At 35.3% G+C, this 17,104-nt stretch overlaps 1 protein-coding gene across 1 annotated transcript in view; it reads right to left on the bottom strand.

Moving 5' to 3' along the window:
* DNAH11 (dynein axonemal heavy chain 11) overlaps nt 1–17,104 on the bottom strand; it is a 95,178-nt gene that overhangs the window by 25,016 nt on the left and 53,058 nt on the right. Inside the window, 9 exon segments of the mRNA XM_040550406.1 lie at nt 1,216–1,276; nt 1,279–1,316; nt 1,661–1,729; nt 1,731–1,915; nt 4,611–4,781; nt 8,022–8,157; nt 15,954–16,057; nt 16,870–17,003; nt 17,006–17,045. Coding sequence (XP_040406340.1) covers nt 1,216–1,276; nt 1,279–1,316; nt 1,661–1,729; nt 1,731–1,915; nt 4,611–4,781; nt 8,022–8,157; nt 15,954–16,057; nt 16,870–17,003; nt 17,006–17,045 — 938 coding nt within the window.

The raw sequence follows: 17,104 nt of genomic DNA, 5'->3' as shown, positions 1-17,104 counted from the left end.
TCAAAATTATTCTTTAGGCTGACAGCTGCATTAGAGACTCAACACTGGAAGCTTTCATGAAAAGTGATGGAAGAGAGTACAGACTAAAATGCTCTTGCACCAAGTGCTTGAGTACAAACTCAATTACTTCTCCTATTATCATCCCTGAAAATGTATCTAGAGGTACCTTAACTAGATCACAGGAAATATTTTTGATGATATTCTCTAAACATTTTGACAACAGATGGGATTCGCAGCCAACCCCTGAAAAGGACAGAATATGATGTCTGACTGCTTATCTGGTACCATCTACACTCCTGCCACAGCAATTTCAGAGAGGGAAGACGCAATAAACTGAGTTGTGTGTTACCTGGTTTGAACATGTATCTTCCACTTGAATACCCACCTCCAGACCTCTGGGTTGGAGCTCACAGGGCTGTGTTGCTGCCATCAGGAGTGAGAGTTTGGGACAGGCTCTGTCCTCAGACACTGCATAAGAAATGGGGCATGTGACTTTTGTTGACAACAGACTAGGTTTCTAGGTAAAGCTGAAGAGACATTACCACCACCACTATGTCTGCCTCAAAGGATTTGAGGACACTGTCAACTGGATTGGTTTGACACTCAGGGCATTGGCAATCATACCAACCAAAAACTGGCTGCTCATCTCTGCCCCATGTTGTAGCACATCAGTTTTGCCTCATCAGCCTTTTATTTTATTTATTTATTTTTAAACCAGTTCCTTGGTTTATTTCATGGGTTGGCCCAACAAAAAGCTATGGCAACACACTGCAAAGTGGAGGTATGGTTTCCTTAAGCCGATATTCCAGCTTGAAAATCCTATACTTGAAAATCCAATACTTTCCCGTTTTCTATAGATGCCTAAAATGGAAGTCAAGAAACATTTATTATATTTTGGCTCAGAAGAAAAGAAAATACCTTTATACTCAAAAAAAAAAAAAGTTAACATTTTCAATTTGGGTTGAGAAAACTCTCATGCATGTCTATATTGTATTTCTAGTCCAATTTGAGAATTGAGAAAATAATTTTGTTATCTAATCAGATGCAGATACTAACATTTTAATATTTACTCATCAACAGTTTTAAAGCATAGCATTTTTAAAAGGAATAAATAACTGCATGAAGTGTTATGAAACAGTAAGCAAAAAGTCGAAAATCAAAGCATTGTAGATCCAGTCATCATGGAAAAATTCTGATTACTCAAGCTATATTTACCTTCCCTTTTTAACTGTATGCCTTCCAATCAGGAGATCAGGCATGGGATCAATAAAATCAGCATGGTTTTGATTAGTATAATCTCTCCACAAGACAAAGGTCTTCAGAAAACTTACCATGAAAAAAAAATATATCAAATATTAGATAAGTGATACTCATAGAAAGACATCTATAATAGAATTGAAGAAGCTTTTCTGAAAGAGCTTGGTTAAACCATACAAAACTGTTTGGAAAGACTTTCTCAGTTGTTAAGAGTTCTATATCTTTGAGTTCAATACATTTATGTCATTTCAAATGAAAAATGTACTGTTTCAAATAGAAAATGATATTATGGATAAATAAGCTGCAGTGTTGTAATATCTCAAGTCTTCAAGTAAACACATTCCAAGATGCATCAATCCCTTACAAAACTTAGAGGAACTTCGGGTTAGTGAATGCAAAAGACGATCCTTCAGCATGCACATACCCTTTCTGTCCTACATGTATGACATTAAGGTCAGCTCTGTATTTAGTCTATCTATTTAATTCCCTGTTGCTGGGGATCTATCATAACAAAACAGCACTTGCAGTGTGTTAGAATGGTGGCATTTTCTGCTGACATCTGATCAGCAGGCAGTCCCTTGTTACTCCATGTTGTAGTCGTAGCATCATCCATCAATGTGGCAATTGGGTCCAGGCCCTCCATCACAGGAACAGGAACCTTTGAAGCAGAGTGAAATATAATAAACCAGTCAGGTTACCAAGCAGCAAGGCATGACTCAGTGCAACACACAAGATAGAGCTAGACTGATATAAATTAAGATTTTCTAGGCAGGAAAGTAAGGAGGACCTCCGTAGACTATCAGATGCAAAATAACATACTAGGAAATGTGATGAGAATCAGTTTATTTTATTTATTTTGGGTTTTAAAAGATGTGTTTTCATTTAAGACATTTAATTTATAAAATATATTTGATAAAGTAAACCCATACATCATAAATTTCAGTGTATCTAGATTCTGATATTGCAAATTTCTTGCTCAAGTATGCTCTTGAGCAGGTATTTCTGGTATATAAATATATATTTAATAGCACAAAAATTACAAAGAGGATTCCCCTGGGATCTTATTAATACAGCTCAGCTACGTGTTAACGAGGTCACCTTCAAAACTTATAAGAGAGGGCAGAGGCAGCCCTGTGTAGCACCAGCAGCAGCCCTCATGTGAGTGCCTACTCACTGAGAAGGAAGCTGTGAGCTCCATGCACACTAAAGCAGTCAGACAGCCCCCCTTGCTGGATACCAACATATTACTGGTTTTTACTGGTAGCCCCTAATTTTTCCATACTGAGATAAAGGACAAACTCTCACCAATTCCTTCACCACTTATCCCAGGCTTCCCTATTTCTCATTTCTGGATTGAATTCTAAAAGCATAAATTAAAGGAAAGTATAGCGTAATCCATATTTGTCTATCTTCAACACCATTCAGAGGTGTTTTAAATACTCCTGTAAAAAATTTCCTCCTCATTAGACATGTATAGTCCTTATTACTGGCTTGTAGATTTGAGATTATCTTAAAAGTGCACCCTAAAATCAAAAAACATGCAAATGTGATGGTTATTTAATAAAGAAAATTATTTCTTCTATTTAAATTGAGCCAAATTTGCACTTTAGCATAATAATAATAGAACAATATATCCATTGCAGTTTCTGTAGCACAAATATCATAGTTAGCATACTAGGAAAACGATTGTCTAAACCCTGATTCTAATCACAGAGTCCAAAATAAACTTAACGTTTGATGAACTTGCTGAAAATCCAAGCACAAAAGCACTAGACAGACATCCCTGCAAATATTTAACATATTAATTCCCCACATATAATTTATTTATATGTACCAAAAGACTGACAATGTTCTTTCTCTTATCCTGCACTGCAAGGAAAGCACTACGTTCAGCTCCATGAGCTGAAATACTTCCTTGTGGAAAAACCTAGCATTGGAGTGTTATTAGAATTTCTAATACACATTTTGACACAATGCAAGAAATGTATTTTAGTATACTGATACATCTACTGTCCTTACATCTGCACAAAACGGATACTTTGTGACACAGAACTAGTTGGTATTCTTTCTAAAAATTACTATTAATGATCATCTATTTTTAACATCACTTCCTACATGCTTTTCTCTCTTCCTTTACCACTCTTCTCCACCTTTGGGAAAACAATCAAATCTGAAAGTAGTTATTTTATTTCAATACTTTTCAGTGAAAGCATCTTAAAAAATACGAAGAGTATGAACTATTTTTATTTATAAAGGTGTTCCATCCATGTGAGGAGATTCTTAAGAGAGTAAAGAATGATGTTTGTTTCCAAGGCCCCACTAGTGAAAACAAATAAAGAGAGGACATTTTTCCTCACACAAATTGTTAAACTCTTGCAAAAACAAAAAACAAACAAACAAAAAACTACAAAGAGATGTCATTGACTGCTGAACTTGTGAAACTTGGATTTGGCTTTAAATATGTACTTCTAGAGCGTCCTCAGGCAGATCAACTCATTTGTGTGCCTTAACTTTGTGACTTGAAATAGGGGAAAGCATTCCACCCTTTACATGTTTGAGAGAATCAACTGCATTGATTGTGATACAATACTGTGATTTATGGCACATGCAAAATATGAAGCAAGCCAGTCAGGAGCACTTAGAGCAGCGAGGAGGAAAGGAACATGTCCAGAGCTTCATGAAGAAGGATTAGCGAGGAAGACACAGTGACAGAGCTGTGAAGATAGTGACATGAGAACATCCTAGTACAGAGTGTACAGAAACAGAAGCATTTGAAGAAATTTCATGCTACTCATACCACATTATGCTATAGCCGTACTATATGAGCAATGTTAAGAGAGATGAAGCAGCAGCAGCTGGTGAAATAAGGTACAAGGCATATATTTAAGAGGCCAAGAAGTGAGAAAGATGTGCAGAAACAACTCTAAGAGTTAGAGCCGGTCTGCATTTATTGAATACTGTCATGGTTTCCTCCATGTATGGAGAAAGGAGCATTATGCAGTACATGCACTGCTTGGAGCTGAAAAGCTAAACCGAATAGGTATCTCTACATTGCTATCAGTATTCACAGCATTTGCTATTACGCAATTGTCACAAAGAGCAGAATTTCACATGGAGAATTGGAAAGGGAAGGAACTTACTTTTTCTTACCCCTCTCTCTCCCATTCCCTTCAAAATAACGAGGAAAATATATATGTACTAGAAAACAAACAGACTGCAATAGGTATTTTATAGACACTTTTAAATATGGTCAATAATCAATAAAAATATTTCACATTTGTGAAAAACAGTGACTTTAGGAAACCAGACCCTTCACTGGAGACTCACATTTTGTACATTTATTTATTTACCACTTGTGGCTTTAGAAGGGGAATTCAGAAATGTTCCATCAGTTCCTGGAGAGATGGTTTTGTGAAGGGTCCAAAGTAAGACACACATGCTGCTGCTAACATGACACCACCACATAAAGTTTTCTTTTGTGCTTTGAGGTTTTCAACAAATTGGCTCCAATGCACATTTTCAAACTGCAAAGCCAAATTAGAAAATGACAGCTCCTGAACAACTTAGAAGTGACAGAACATTTAATCTCCATGTTAAATAAACAAAAGCACTATAGGAAATGTAGTTTGCCAGTGAGGGATAAACTTCCTAAGGCCATAAGACTGAAAACAATCTGTGCTTTCTGGTGGCAATTTGAACCCTTTGAATCTGAAAAATTAAGATGGAGCTCTTCATCAAAAGCATTTTATGTCATTCCCCCCCCACACACACACTCTAATTGGTGCTTTTGTTTAGGGCAGGTACAGTACAGCAGACATACTGCAATATTGGCAGCATCTGGTATGCTGCTGGCAGCTACAGCATGGCAGTGGGGCTTTGTGCAATGTGCAATCATTTCCAGCCAGATTCAGAAGTCAGCATAAGGAAAGAAGACTACTAGGAAAAAAAATAAAAAAGTTTAAAGCTGTTTCAACATCAACAAAGATGTGGCTTATACTTTTATTTATTTATTTATTTATTTTCCCAAGAATGGGGCAGAGAAAAAGAGTTTCTATATTTTTTCCTCTTATTTGTCTGGCTTGTTTTACCTATGAGTTCCAGAAATTTTACTGAGCTAAGAGCTGTAATGATCTGAAATTCACAAATTTTACCTTCTTTCTGATACTTGCACCTATACCAATTATACTTGTGAGAGAAAAAATGAATGATTGTCAAATACTTAAAAGAAATACATAGGAAGAACAGGCCACCTTTAAGCATAAATGAGACTGACTCTTTTATTTTATGGGACATTCATTTTTCAGAGTGATGACTAATCAAAACGTATTTTTCCAGTCCTTTATATGATCTAATCAAAATCAGTGAAAACCATGGAATAGAAAGCATCCCCCATAGTTTCTTTCATTAAAAAAAATAGAAATTTCTATGTGTACAAAAACAAACAGAATAACTGCTAAACTTGATATTTATTCCATCTATGTTTTTCAGAAAATCAGAAATATTTACTAAAATGGTTAACCAGAAGATTCAAGCTCTTCTAGCATAAAGTGGGAATATAAAATATCCACTAAAGAAATGGAATTATCTTTAAAATTCAGTGCTTAAGAATTAGCATTTAAACTTTTCACAGTAAAAATGCAGGAACTCAGTATGTGAGGGCTTCCTAAACCCCAGTTATGTCCAAAAGAGATACCCAGAAAATGACAAGGAAAGGGCTACTCCTATTGAAAGCTCTAACAACAATCTTTGTAAGGTAGCGGTTTTGTTTTAAAGTATTTTAGACATCCATTTTTCCTACAGAAGTCATTGGATTCTTCTTTAAATCATTAAATGAATGCAACAAGACAATAAATCCATTAATTTACAAGAAGGCTTTTGATTTATCCATTCTCTCTTCTTGTTGTCACTGACTGGTAAGTCATAAACAATAAAGAGCAACCACCTCATTCTCCAAAATAGCTTTGAAATTTGAAGATTTACTAAACATAGAATGATTGTCTATTTAAATCTTCAGTAATTTTACCATACCGCCCAAGCACCATAAATCACTAGTGACATTGGCTAACAAGGGTTTAAGAGTTGGAACATGCAGTGTAATAAATTTCCAGACAGTTAAAAATCACTGTAATTTTATTCTAATGCATTATAGATTGCCTGTAATGTCATCCTGGCCGGGGTGACCCATTTCTAATTTTGAACAGCTGTTCAGCTCGGGAGTTAGTTAATGATTAAATATAAATTGCCTGATTTATTAGTCTGAATGGTTGAGCTTCCAGGTCAATGCTATATAGACAAAATCATCAGTCTTGATGCTTTTCAGAAGTTAACTATCTCCTGTTCTAGTCAAAAAGAATTTATTCTCAGCAGAAAAGATGTGACATTCTCAATTAATCCTTTTAAATATTTTTCCCCTTAACTTACACAATAAGATTGCTAATAAAACCTCATCTTGGAGAAAAACTTTTAACCACGCATAAACATTCAAAACCCAAGACTCAGAGACTACCTATAGGCAAGAGCCATTGGCTTCCACAGGGTGTCCAAAGGCTTTGAGGGTCTGCAGGGTCAGGCCAACAGTGACTGATTAAGGCATCTTGAGACAAACAGAAATTCTCATATGCAGAAAACAACACTACACATCACTGACTTCACTGTTTTTTCTATCAAAACAAAGATTATTCACACGCTTTAAATTTCTAACTATACTCATTTTAGAATCAGGTATAAAAAATGGATGTCTTTTTATATTATTATTATTATTATTATTAGTTCTATATTCCTACAATGCTTTTCTTCCAAACTGATTTAATCTTTTTTAATTGCTAAATTCTGCTGGGAGATTTGCAGAAACAAAAATATGCTTTCTAAGATCACAGAAAGAAAAGTCACAGGAATCTTATGAAATCCAAGTTAAAACATTTAAGAAAAAATTATTCAGACTGCTGTGGAAACTCATTTAGTAGTGTAGTTATTCTTTGTAATTTTAATTTAGTGTTATTTATATTTATCCATCAAAAAAGAATTGTTAAAATTCTAGATGATGAATCAAGACAGCACGATTTCTGCAAAGACTTTGGAGAGGATACACAGCAATGCTGTGGCTGACTTGAATGGTTAGTGACCATTAAATAGGCACATGTTAGCTTTAATGATGTTTGTCTACAAATAAAGGTAATAACCACATTGAAATATGCATAATTTTAACACAAATGCATTTCATTCTTATTTAAAAATGAATGGTTTCTGCAAAAGGAAAAAAAAAAACAAAAGCAAACAACAAATATCTGATTGGTGCCTTGTACTTATTTACAATCTAAAGTGCAGTGGGGGCAGACGCAGGGCAACTCCATCCTGACCTAGAGGATTATTCAGTCTTTCTGCTCATTAACTAGAGGCTGCCCAGGCTGTCACAATGTGTTCTCAGTCGTATATAAATGTGGTGACTTAGTTATCGAAATTTCTCCTTAGCAATCTCGCCAATATCAGCCATTCAGTAATACCTGTGGGTTTTGTTTTTTGTTTTTAACAGGAAATGCAGAGTAGTATTTCTCAGGTGTGGTGCGGCACATTTTATTCCTCAGAATTTTATTTTTATTATTTTTTTTTCCTTCCATTTAAATTATTTCTAATGAGGGTCATCTTGTCGCCTCTCACCCCAGATTTTTTTTCCATGCACTATCCTCAAAATTTAACTTCATGTTTAACAAAACACTTCAGATATTTCAAAACTCACACTACCTAGAACATTCAGGAAATCTTCTTACCTCAAGGCCCTTGACCGACACTTCAGCCAGCTCAATAGTTTTGTTTGGTTGGTTGACATCATCTTGACATCGGACTTTCTCTGCAACTGCTTTCTCAAATGATGAAGCTGTGAGTTTACACAGATTGCCACCCAGGATCTATTTTGAAAAAGGATGGGTAAAATGTTATAGCTTAAGGTTGCTTTTTGTTTTTGTTGTTTTGTTTTTGTTTCAAATAACATATGAATGACAATACTAGTAGATAGCACCTTTAAGTCTGAAGGATACAAACTTCTGAGGAAAGGTTTATTGCACTCTGTTCTTTCTACAACTCCTGGCACAAGATAAATAAAAACAATGGAGAACAAAACCATCACTAGAATCCCTTAAGAAATATTTATTTAAATGATGTAGATTAGGCATTTGGAGATGATTTTAAGAAGGGAAATATTTCTGCTAGATGACAATGATCTGTATTATTGTAGAATCTGGAGATCCCAAACAGAACTGCAAGTTTATTGTGCTAGATACAGTACAAGTATCCTAGGGCATTGTAACTATGCTCTGTGCATTCTATGTCATTTAAAATTGTACCAGTGAGAAAAAAAAATGCAAGAAGACACATTATTATTATTATTATTATTATTATTATTATTATTATTATTATTATTTTTTATGGAGCCTGATGGCATAAGGAGATCCAGCAGTTTGCTAGTGGGCAGACAGGATGGCTTTACTAGTGGTAGGAAAGAAGGCAGATGTCCTGGATGACGATCCACACTTGAACCACGGCCTTATGCACTCTGCTCAAAAGACAGCAATGTGCCATCTCTCTGCTTTCAGAGATTTCCTACCCAATGCACCTGAACTCAGTATCAGCCACAGCTGCCATATAACAAGGCTGCAGAATTTAACCAGATTTGCTTAACTGAGCACATAGGATGACATGGTATTGTTAGATAAAACACCTAATATAAATATTTTTTTCTGTTAACACCTATATAACTATGTCGAAATACACTTAGAACAGGAGCTATCTTTTTATTGTTGCTGAATTTTCAAGAACCTGTCCACCTGAAGAAGTCTAAGAAATATGGTAATAATCAGTCAAGAGTAGTCAACGGGAGAGGGAAAAAGAAAAAAAAGCAGAAGTTTGTTCTGGTTGTAAAAAAATAAAAATGACAAACTATTGCTTTTGTTCATAAAAAGAATGAACAAGAGGAAAAGCATGCCCACTGTATTTATTTGTTTTCCTGTCATCAGGAGATAAAAATTTCCATTCTTTCCTACTCAGAATTAAAAAGAGACTCCTTTCCAGCTCAGCAAACTATTTTGTTTCTCTAGAGGAACTACAGAACTAAGGATGGTAATTTCCACTTTAGAAGAAAAAAATTCCATCTCAGGTTTAATGGAAGAATAGCAACCAGAGCAAGGAGCGCATAGCTCCACGAAGCTTTCCCACAGCTTTCTATTTTATTTTATTTTTTAAACACAGGTACTATTATTTACAGCATTCCAAGTTTGCCTGCACAACAACACAGATCTGACCATAGTTAAGATGCACTCATCCAAAGACTCCAGGCTCAGGCAGTAAATAGCAGGATAGATGGTAAGAACCTTCTACAGTGAGCAAAACAGCAAGGTCTGTTGCAATTTTTTTGGTCCATAATATTCTCCTATATCAGAGCACTTTCTATATCACGACCTCAGGATAGGTAAGGTGTTACAACAAAACACACCATTCCTGTTTGTCACTCTTTCATAGGATGTAACATAAATAAAATTTAAGGGTAACAACAACAGAATTACATACTGCATTTTATATCTTTGGGATAATTCACATTTTAAAATCAGTTGTTACTGAGAAAGTTATTGCTGGGAACTATGCTCTCCATCTCACAGCAGAGAGCCATTACTCTCCATACTGATCCTGCTTGGATTGTGCCCTTGCACAATTCTTTTCAGGCACAGAGTATTTCACAGTATTCATGTGTCCACATGTAAAAATAGTGGTAGTTAAGTACAAATTACACAATCTTTCTGCAAAAGGGTTAACTTGGCCAAATGTTTTTTAGCCTTAACTCTAATAAGCATACTATTTCATCTTCTCTTTTATTTTTGCATGCAAGTTGTACTTCTTATATGTGAATGTAAAATGACAGTTTTCACAAATATTTTTAGTAGAAAACTACAGTCTCTAAAGATAGAAATCTGATTTCATTTCACTCAATATGCTTACAAACTAATTGTTCATGAAAAAAACTTTTTTTCTTTTCTATTTCCTAACCTGTTTTTCTTTCCATTTAGTGTAAATATATAGCAATTGTTCAACGGGATGGACAAATGTTTAAGTTTTAATGTAAAATAAAGGATGTGTAGGCATCACCATCATCCTCAGAGTTATTTTCAGTCATCTTTAAAACATTTTAAATATTTAAAAAAACATACTGTATTAATATTAGTACTAGTTTGTATATGTTTGACATTAAAAAAATGCTGTGACAATATTTATTATAATATTGCCCAAGTTTGATAAGAATTTAATTTGTCATTTAAAGATATGTTCTGGAAGCCATGCAAAGTGAAAGGAGGTTAGTTTACTGTGCTGTCTAGGCTGAAGATGTATTATTGATTACTAACAGCTGCACCAATTATCATTACTGAAAATTGCTGCCCACAAAAACTTCCATATGAAAAATATGTATAACTCTCCTCTCTCTCCCTGCTAGAAGAAAGAAGCTGAGTTATGAGTCAGGGAGCACACCACATCCGTGAATGCAGGAACAGACACTAACATCACTAACAACTGATACTCTGCCTTCAAAGTCTATTCTTTAGAAAATCAGAGAGACGAAGGTGGAAAAGAGACAGATAAATAAATGACCAGAAGGAAAAGGGCAGGGAATGAATTGAAGGATAGGGGGCAACTGAACGTATGGATTGATGTCTGGATACTGATAAGAAAAACTTTAATGCCACTTTAATGTGATGAATTGAAAGAGACAAGGTAGAAGAGTAACTGGTTCATCACTCTTACTGAATTTGTTTAGCTCCAGAATGGAGAGGACTACTGGAAGGCTAGCATCAATAAACGACAAACAAAATCTCTATCTTTGCCCTACTGCTTGATTTGGTGCAGATACAAATGGATTTACACTGGTGGAGTACCGTCTTCCTGTGAGCTCTGCATACTGGCCTTGTACAAGCTTAAAAGAAATTCGGCTCCTCAGTGGACAGCCGATAGGGCAGCACAGCATGTCTGCTTCTGAAGAAGTAGCATTGAGATGTAAACTTCCTGCAGATCAGATCCAGCCAGCAGGCAGCTCAGATAGAGAGAAATATATAAGAATGCCTGCACAGCACTTGTGACCTTCCTTCAGCGTTAGAGGACTTTTTGTTTTTACAGGCTATGGATGCATACAACTGAAGTAAGGAACAGGAGCTTTCTACAGGCTAATGGTGCACATAGGGTTATCAGCAGCTAAGGTAAACAAAATCTAGGCACTGAGAAATGCCTGCATTGTACACTGTTTTTCAGAATAAATACAAGTTTGCCTTCTCTGTATGCTCATTTCACAGACTCCCTTATACAGTGAGTTAAGATGCCTGATATGAGCCACTTGGAACTGTTTGCACGGGACAGAGGTGCATATTACAAAATACTGAATCAAAATATTAAATGAAGAAGATCAAGAAGTTACCATGGTTGGAAAAATGGAGCTGATGAAAGTTTGCTAGATGTAAGTCCCTCTGAGAAAGAGGAAGACATTGGTGAATATTTATACAGCATGCTAACTCTAAAAATGGAAACCAGCAGAAAGTCGAAGTTTCATTCTGAACTTGTATCTTTTCATCAGCTAATCATGGTTAATGCTGCTGCTGTACATAACAGACCTCACCTTGGGAAATTGTATTGAACATCATGTCCTTTAGCTTTGGGATTAATACAAGTTTCCAGCTGAGGAACTCAAGCTGATTTTAAATGTAAGGCTGGACACTACAGTTCCTCAATCACATATAGGCTATTTACTAGGAATGAAAAACTGCAGACTAAATTATTCCATGTTGACCATGTTTTCTGCATGTTTAGATGGAGAAAAAAACTAAACCCTGAAAGCTACATGGAGGCTCTATGAAATGCCAGCTGTAACTATGGTTAAAACTAAACCAAGGCTATTGTTGGATTTCATGAAATTAATGAATGTGAATTCTGTTAAAAAGCAGAACTGCAAAGGCAGGAAAGGACCCTGCTCTGTACCTACCAATCTGCAGGGTTCAATCCACCTACTGAACTTTATTAATGTTTCAGCCTGTCATTATCCTCAATCCTCTAGGTAGAAAACTGGGCACTAAAGACCGGATGTCAGTGGAAATGCATCTGTCAGCCATACAATTTTATTTTATTTTTTATAGTTGAAACTTCTTGGATTAACATTTTGTAAAGTGGGTGACACAGCCCCAGCTTCTTATAATTCCAGATGCTTAAACTTCCTGTTAAGATTTCTAGTTTTTTTTTTTTTTTTTTTTTTTTTAAAGCTCTGTTGCATGCTAATTTACAACTTTGTTTTCATGTTTTCATCTATTTGCCAGTCCTGGGGGGAAAAAAAAAAAAAGGCTTTTATACACGTCTTCATGATATGTACTATGCTTTTATAGCCACGTTGCTCATTTCCAGTCTGGCACACAGCTATCAGATAGGGCATAATTTAAACATGTAATTAAAACTAAGTTACTCCAATCACTTTCAAGTCTTTTCTTTAAATGACATTTTAAATTCTCCCAACGAACAAGAAATTACACTCTTTCTATCAGTACAATAGATATATAAATCATCATTAGTCCAAGTACACATAAGATTATGCACGATATGCACTATTTGGATACAGAATATGTATAGGTAAGTAGTTTGTCGAAATAAGCAACTTCAATCACTACTTCAATCAGTACAGAAAGCAGCATGACAAACGAGTTGAGAACCCTATTGCCAGCTGGACTATTTGCAATACATTTGAATGATCATTTTGCATTGGTCTGTGCAAAGAATTGTGCTGTAATTTAAGTTTTTGAAGTAAAATATTTGGAGATTACATGGCAAAATATTACAAAATGAAGGACATACATTTTTCTTGAGAGATGAGATACAACATGTGGACTGTGAGAAGCAAACAGACTTTTCTGGATAGGAATAATATGCCTTCAAACCAAGATTTTATCAATATCCTCAGTAGTTAAATGGTAGATTAAAATCTGAATTATCGAAGTATATATATATATATTTTAAGTTCCTTCACGTATAAAAATTGAATCCCATTTTGCTATCTTCAGATTTCTGGACTCAGTCACAAGGCAAGTTTCTCTGAGTAAAATGTGTGCAGCGTTTTTTCACTATACCAAAACACCATTCTCTTACCTTTCTCTCTTGTTACAAATACATTTTAGCACACATTATTTACAAACTGCATAGACAAATATTTCTTTTTTATTCTTTTACTGAAAGTTTTTTTTTTTTTTTTTTTTTTTACAAAATATTATTAGATGAACCCCTGGAGGTTAGTGAACTAAAGTTCCAGCTCAAAACAAGCCTTCAAACTTGCATCTGGTTGAACTTGACTTTTCAACCTCATTGATTGATGAGGTTAAAAATGTCCAAGAATAATGAATGAACAATAATCAAGACGTATTCACAAACAGCTCATTTTTTTTCCTTCCAATATACACTATTTTACATTTATCAACAGTGAATTTCACCAGCTCGGGCAGATAATGGTAGGACAAGGGGGAAAGCTTTTAAACGAAAAGAGGAGTAATTTAGATTAGATGTTAGGAGCAAATTCTTCACTCAGAGGATGGTGAGGCACAGGAACAGGTTGCCCAGAGAAGCTGTGGATGCCCCATCCCTGTAGGTGTTCAATGTCAGCTTGGATGGGGCGCTAGGCAACCCAGTCTAGTGTGTGGCATGCCAGGGGGGTTAGAACTAGATGGTTTTCAAGGCCCCTTCCAACCCAAACCATTCTATGATTCTATAGTACTCTCCATTCAATAGACTTGTGAGCTCAGGAGCTCGTACTGTTATGAGTAATAGCTACTGGAGAATCACAAGTTATAGCTACTGCTCCCTAAAAATGTTCATCAAGTTGGTCAGCTATTGTATGAATCAGTTATAAAAATAATACTTTTAACTGGAACCTCCCACCTTGTAAAAGGAAGCCTGTCTGAACTTGCACTATGGGTTGTATAAAGTAGTTAGGAAAAATACTCATATTAAATGACAATGTGACAACTGCTAGCCTAACACAGGAAACAGATAACTGCAGAGGGAACTGCAGCTTTGTCTGTGGTGCAGAATTCTTCCCAGTAGGAACTCAGCACAGCTAAGAAAAAAAACTGCTGCTAACCATCTCCAGCAAAATTTATGAAGAGATGAAAGGAGAAGTAAATAAATGTGAAAAGACAGGACTAGACTCTAAGTTGGAAGCTTACTGAACAGCAAGATTCCTTAAATAAGAGAAGGTGCTTTGAGATATGGCCAGGCAAGGAAAAAAATAAGACTCCATGAGTTTTAGGGGTGACTGCTGTGTATTAAAATTAACAATAAAAAAAAATAAATAAGAAAACATTAATGGCATTTTTGTCCAAAAAGTATTTGCACTTAATAGACATACATTGCTATAGATGTGTGAAATAATAAAAATGATTTTTCAGTCATGCTATTTTTTAGTGTAGATACAAGCTTCATTAGTGCGGATGCGCTTTGAACCAAATAGGCAACTTCAAGGTTACAAGGCTGTATAACATGTTGTACAAAATACATGTTGTACCAGAAGAGGAAAAGAAATGAATGCTATCTTTGCTTAACCATTCAATCTGAATCTCCTTCAGAACAAGAAAAACTGGGTACTATGATAGCAGGAGGAATAACAGGGAATTGTTGAAAGAAAGAATTAAACTTTCAGATACGATTGCCCAAAAATTTCTAAGTCTTTCAGTAAAAGAAAATCTCACTCATTCTCTTAAATTGATACCTTAAGAGAAAACAGTGAGAATAATCCCCTCATTACAAAATTTTTCAGCCTTCATTTATTGCTTGATAGCTAAAGCTGTAGGATTTCATATCTAAATATTACAAAAAAAAAGTCTTCAGGCAAGTCAAAGTCTTCTAAAGCCTATTAATGCCATGTCTTTTGAACGATTTAAAGCCTTGTTTGCTAAGTCGGGGTAGTTATCTGCAGTAGAGGAACTCCTTCCACCTACCAGCTCTCAAGATACCACAACATGTCTTTGTCTGTTTCAAGAGTGCTTTGTGTTGCAGCTACTCCATTAAATGAATAATTAATAAACAACAAATAATCCCTCTGAAAAATTCAATGTATACTTGGCAATAAACCTAGTCTTCTGTTCAGATAACAGCTAAAACTTTCATCAGTAGAAGTCTATAGTCAAAGTTTCCACTTATGATTGTGGAGATGTGTGTATGTGTATGGAGGTCATTCAAAAAATCAGAGGACATTTTTATGACATGATTAATGGCAAGCATAAACACAGACGAACATGAGGTACCAAACCCTTCCTGGAAGTTATTCCTATAGTTCAATAGGTCCTAACTCATATATAACGCTTAGCATATATACCTAGTAAAAATCATAGCCAACTAGTTATATCAATTCTCATTTTGGTTTATTAATGTATTGGGTATAATGTGCCTATATGGCTTTGAGGAAATTCAGTGAATTTCTTATGAACAATTTTGTGTACTACTGCCAAAACCATTGCAAGTTTTTCAGTAGGTTTGCAGGAAAAAATAGTGACAATGCTTAATGTGAAGGTATCCTTAATACTCTAAACTAGAAAGTAATAAAATCAATAAAAAACAACTAAATTAAACAACAACGACAAATCAATAAAATTAAATGGTCTCAAGATATTAGAGAAGAATGCTTATTAATAAAGCAGTACTTAAGAAGCTTTTTCCCAATCATTTCTAGTTTTTCTGTAGCCACTTCAAATTGAGCATTTGCCTGGACCAACATACAGCGCTTCAACTCTACCTCGCCATACAGCTTGAGAAGGCATGCAACGTAAGTACATTAGACAAAAATTTGGTCTCACATTCATTATTGAAATTGCAAATAACTCCTGATGAAAGTCTTTCACATAATCCTGCTAGTCTCTTATTATATATACTTGCTTTAGAGTCATCCTTCTACACATGAGTGAAGCATGCAGAGATTTCTTTCAATATTTACCTAAAGACTACAGGAGGTTTAATTATAGTTTATATAAGTATATCTTAAGCAGAACTGAGTACATCCCTCAGGTGGGTCTACTCTCAAGCTAAAATAAATTTATATGCAACACTTTCATGGTTTTAGAATACAGGTGGAATTCAGGCGTTAAGTTTAAATAGATATCTAAATTGATTAGCTGCTTGCTATTTTGTAATTACATGATATCACGATGTATAATACATGCTATCATATGAGGTATTTATATGCTATCAAACTAGGATGAATGGAGGAATCCTACCACATGCTCAGGGGAATCACTGCTGATGAACTCCATGTCTTACATTTTAGACAGCCAGACTCAGATGGACATTATCAAGTGAAACGTACATCTGGAGATGAATATTTCCCAACTGCTGTGTCATAATGACAATTGAAAAGACTGGGACAGCCACACATCTTTTACAGCCTTCTACAAGAAATAAACACATGCATACATGTTATTAAGCACTGAATACCTCCCTCTCTATCTGTGGTTGCTGTTGCATTCTCCCCAGAACACTAAGCTTACTAAGACAATAAAGACCTTTAAAAAGAGAAATTCTCCCATCAATGCTAGTAAGGAAAGGAACTGACAATACATATACCTCATTGAATTTTACTACGTTGATAACCCAGGCACAGAGAGCAGCTGCTGCAAAGGATTTTGTATGAAGATAACTTGGGTTGAAATCTTTCAATAAATGTTCCTTGATGACTTTCAGACAATTCTCAGGAATGCCTCCTTATCATGGCTGATTAAAGTTTGCAAGAAGTCATCAGCCTGACAGAAGTTCCAGTACATTAACCCTTTTCCATTTCAGATAACTAGAAGCTTTCTCC

This window comes from Cygnus olor, chromosome 2, assembly GCF_009769625.2.
Source record: "Cygnus olor isolate bCygOlo1 chromosome 2, bCygOlo1.pri.v2, whole genome shotgun sequence".
Taxonomy (NCBI): Eukaryota; Metazoa; Chordata; class Aves; order Anseriformes; family Anatidae; genus Cygnus; species Cygnus olor.
The sequence above is the reverse complement of the archived record's forward strand: the minus strand, read 5'-3'. Positions and strand labels throughout refer to the sequence as shown.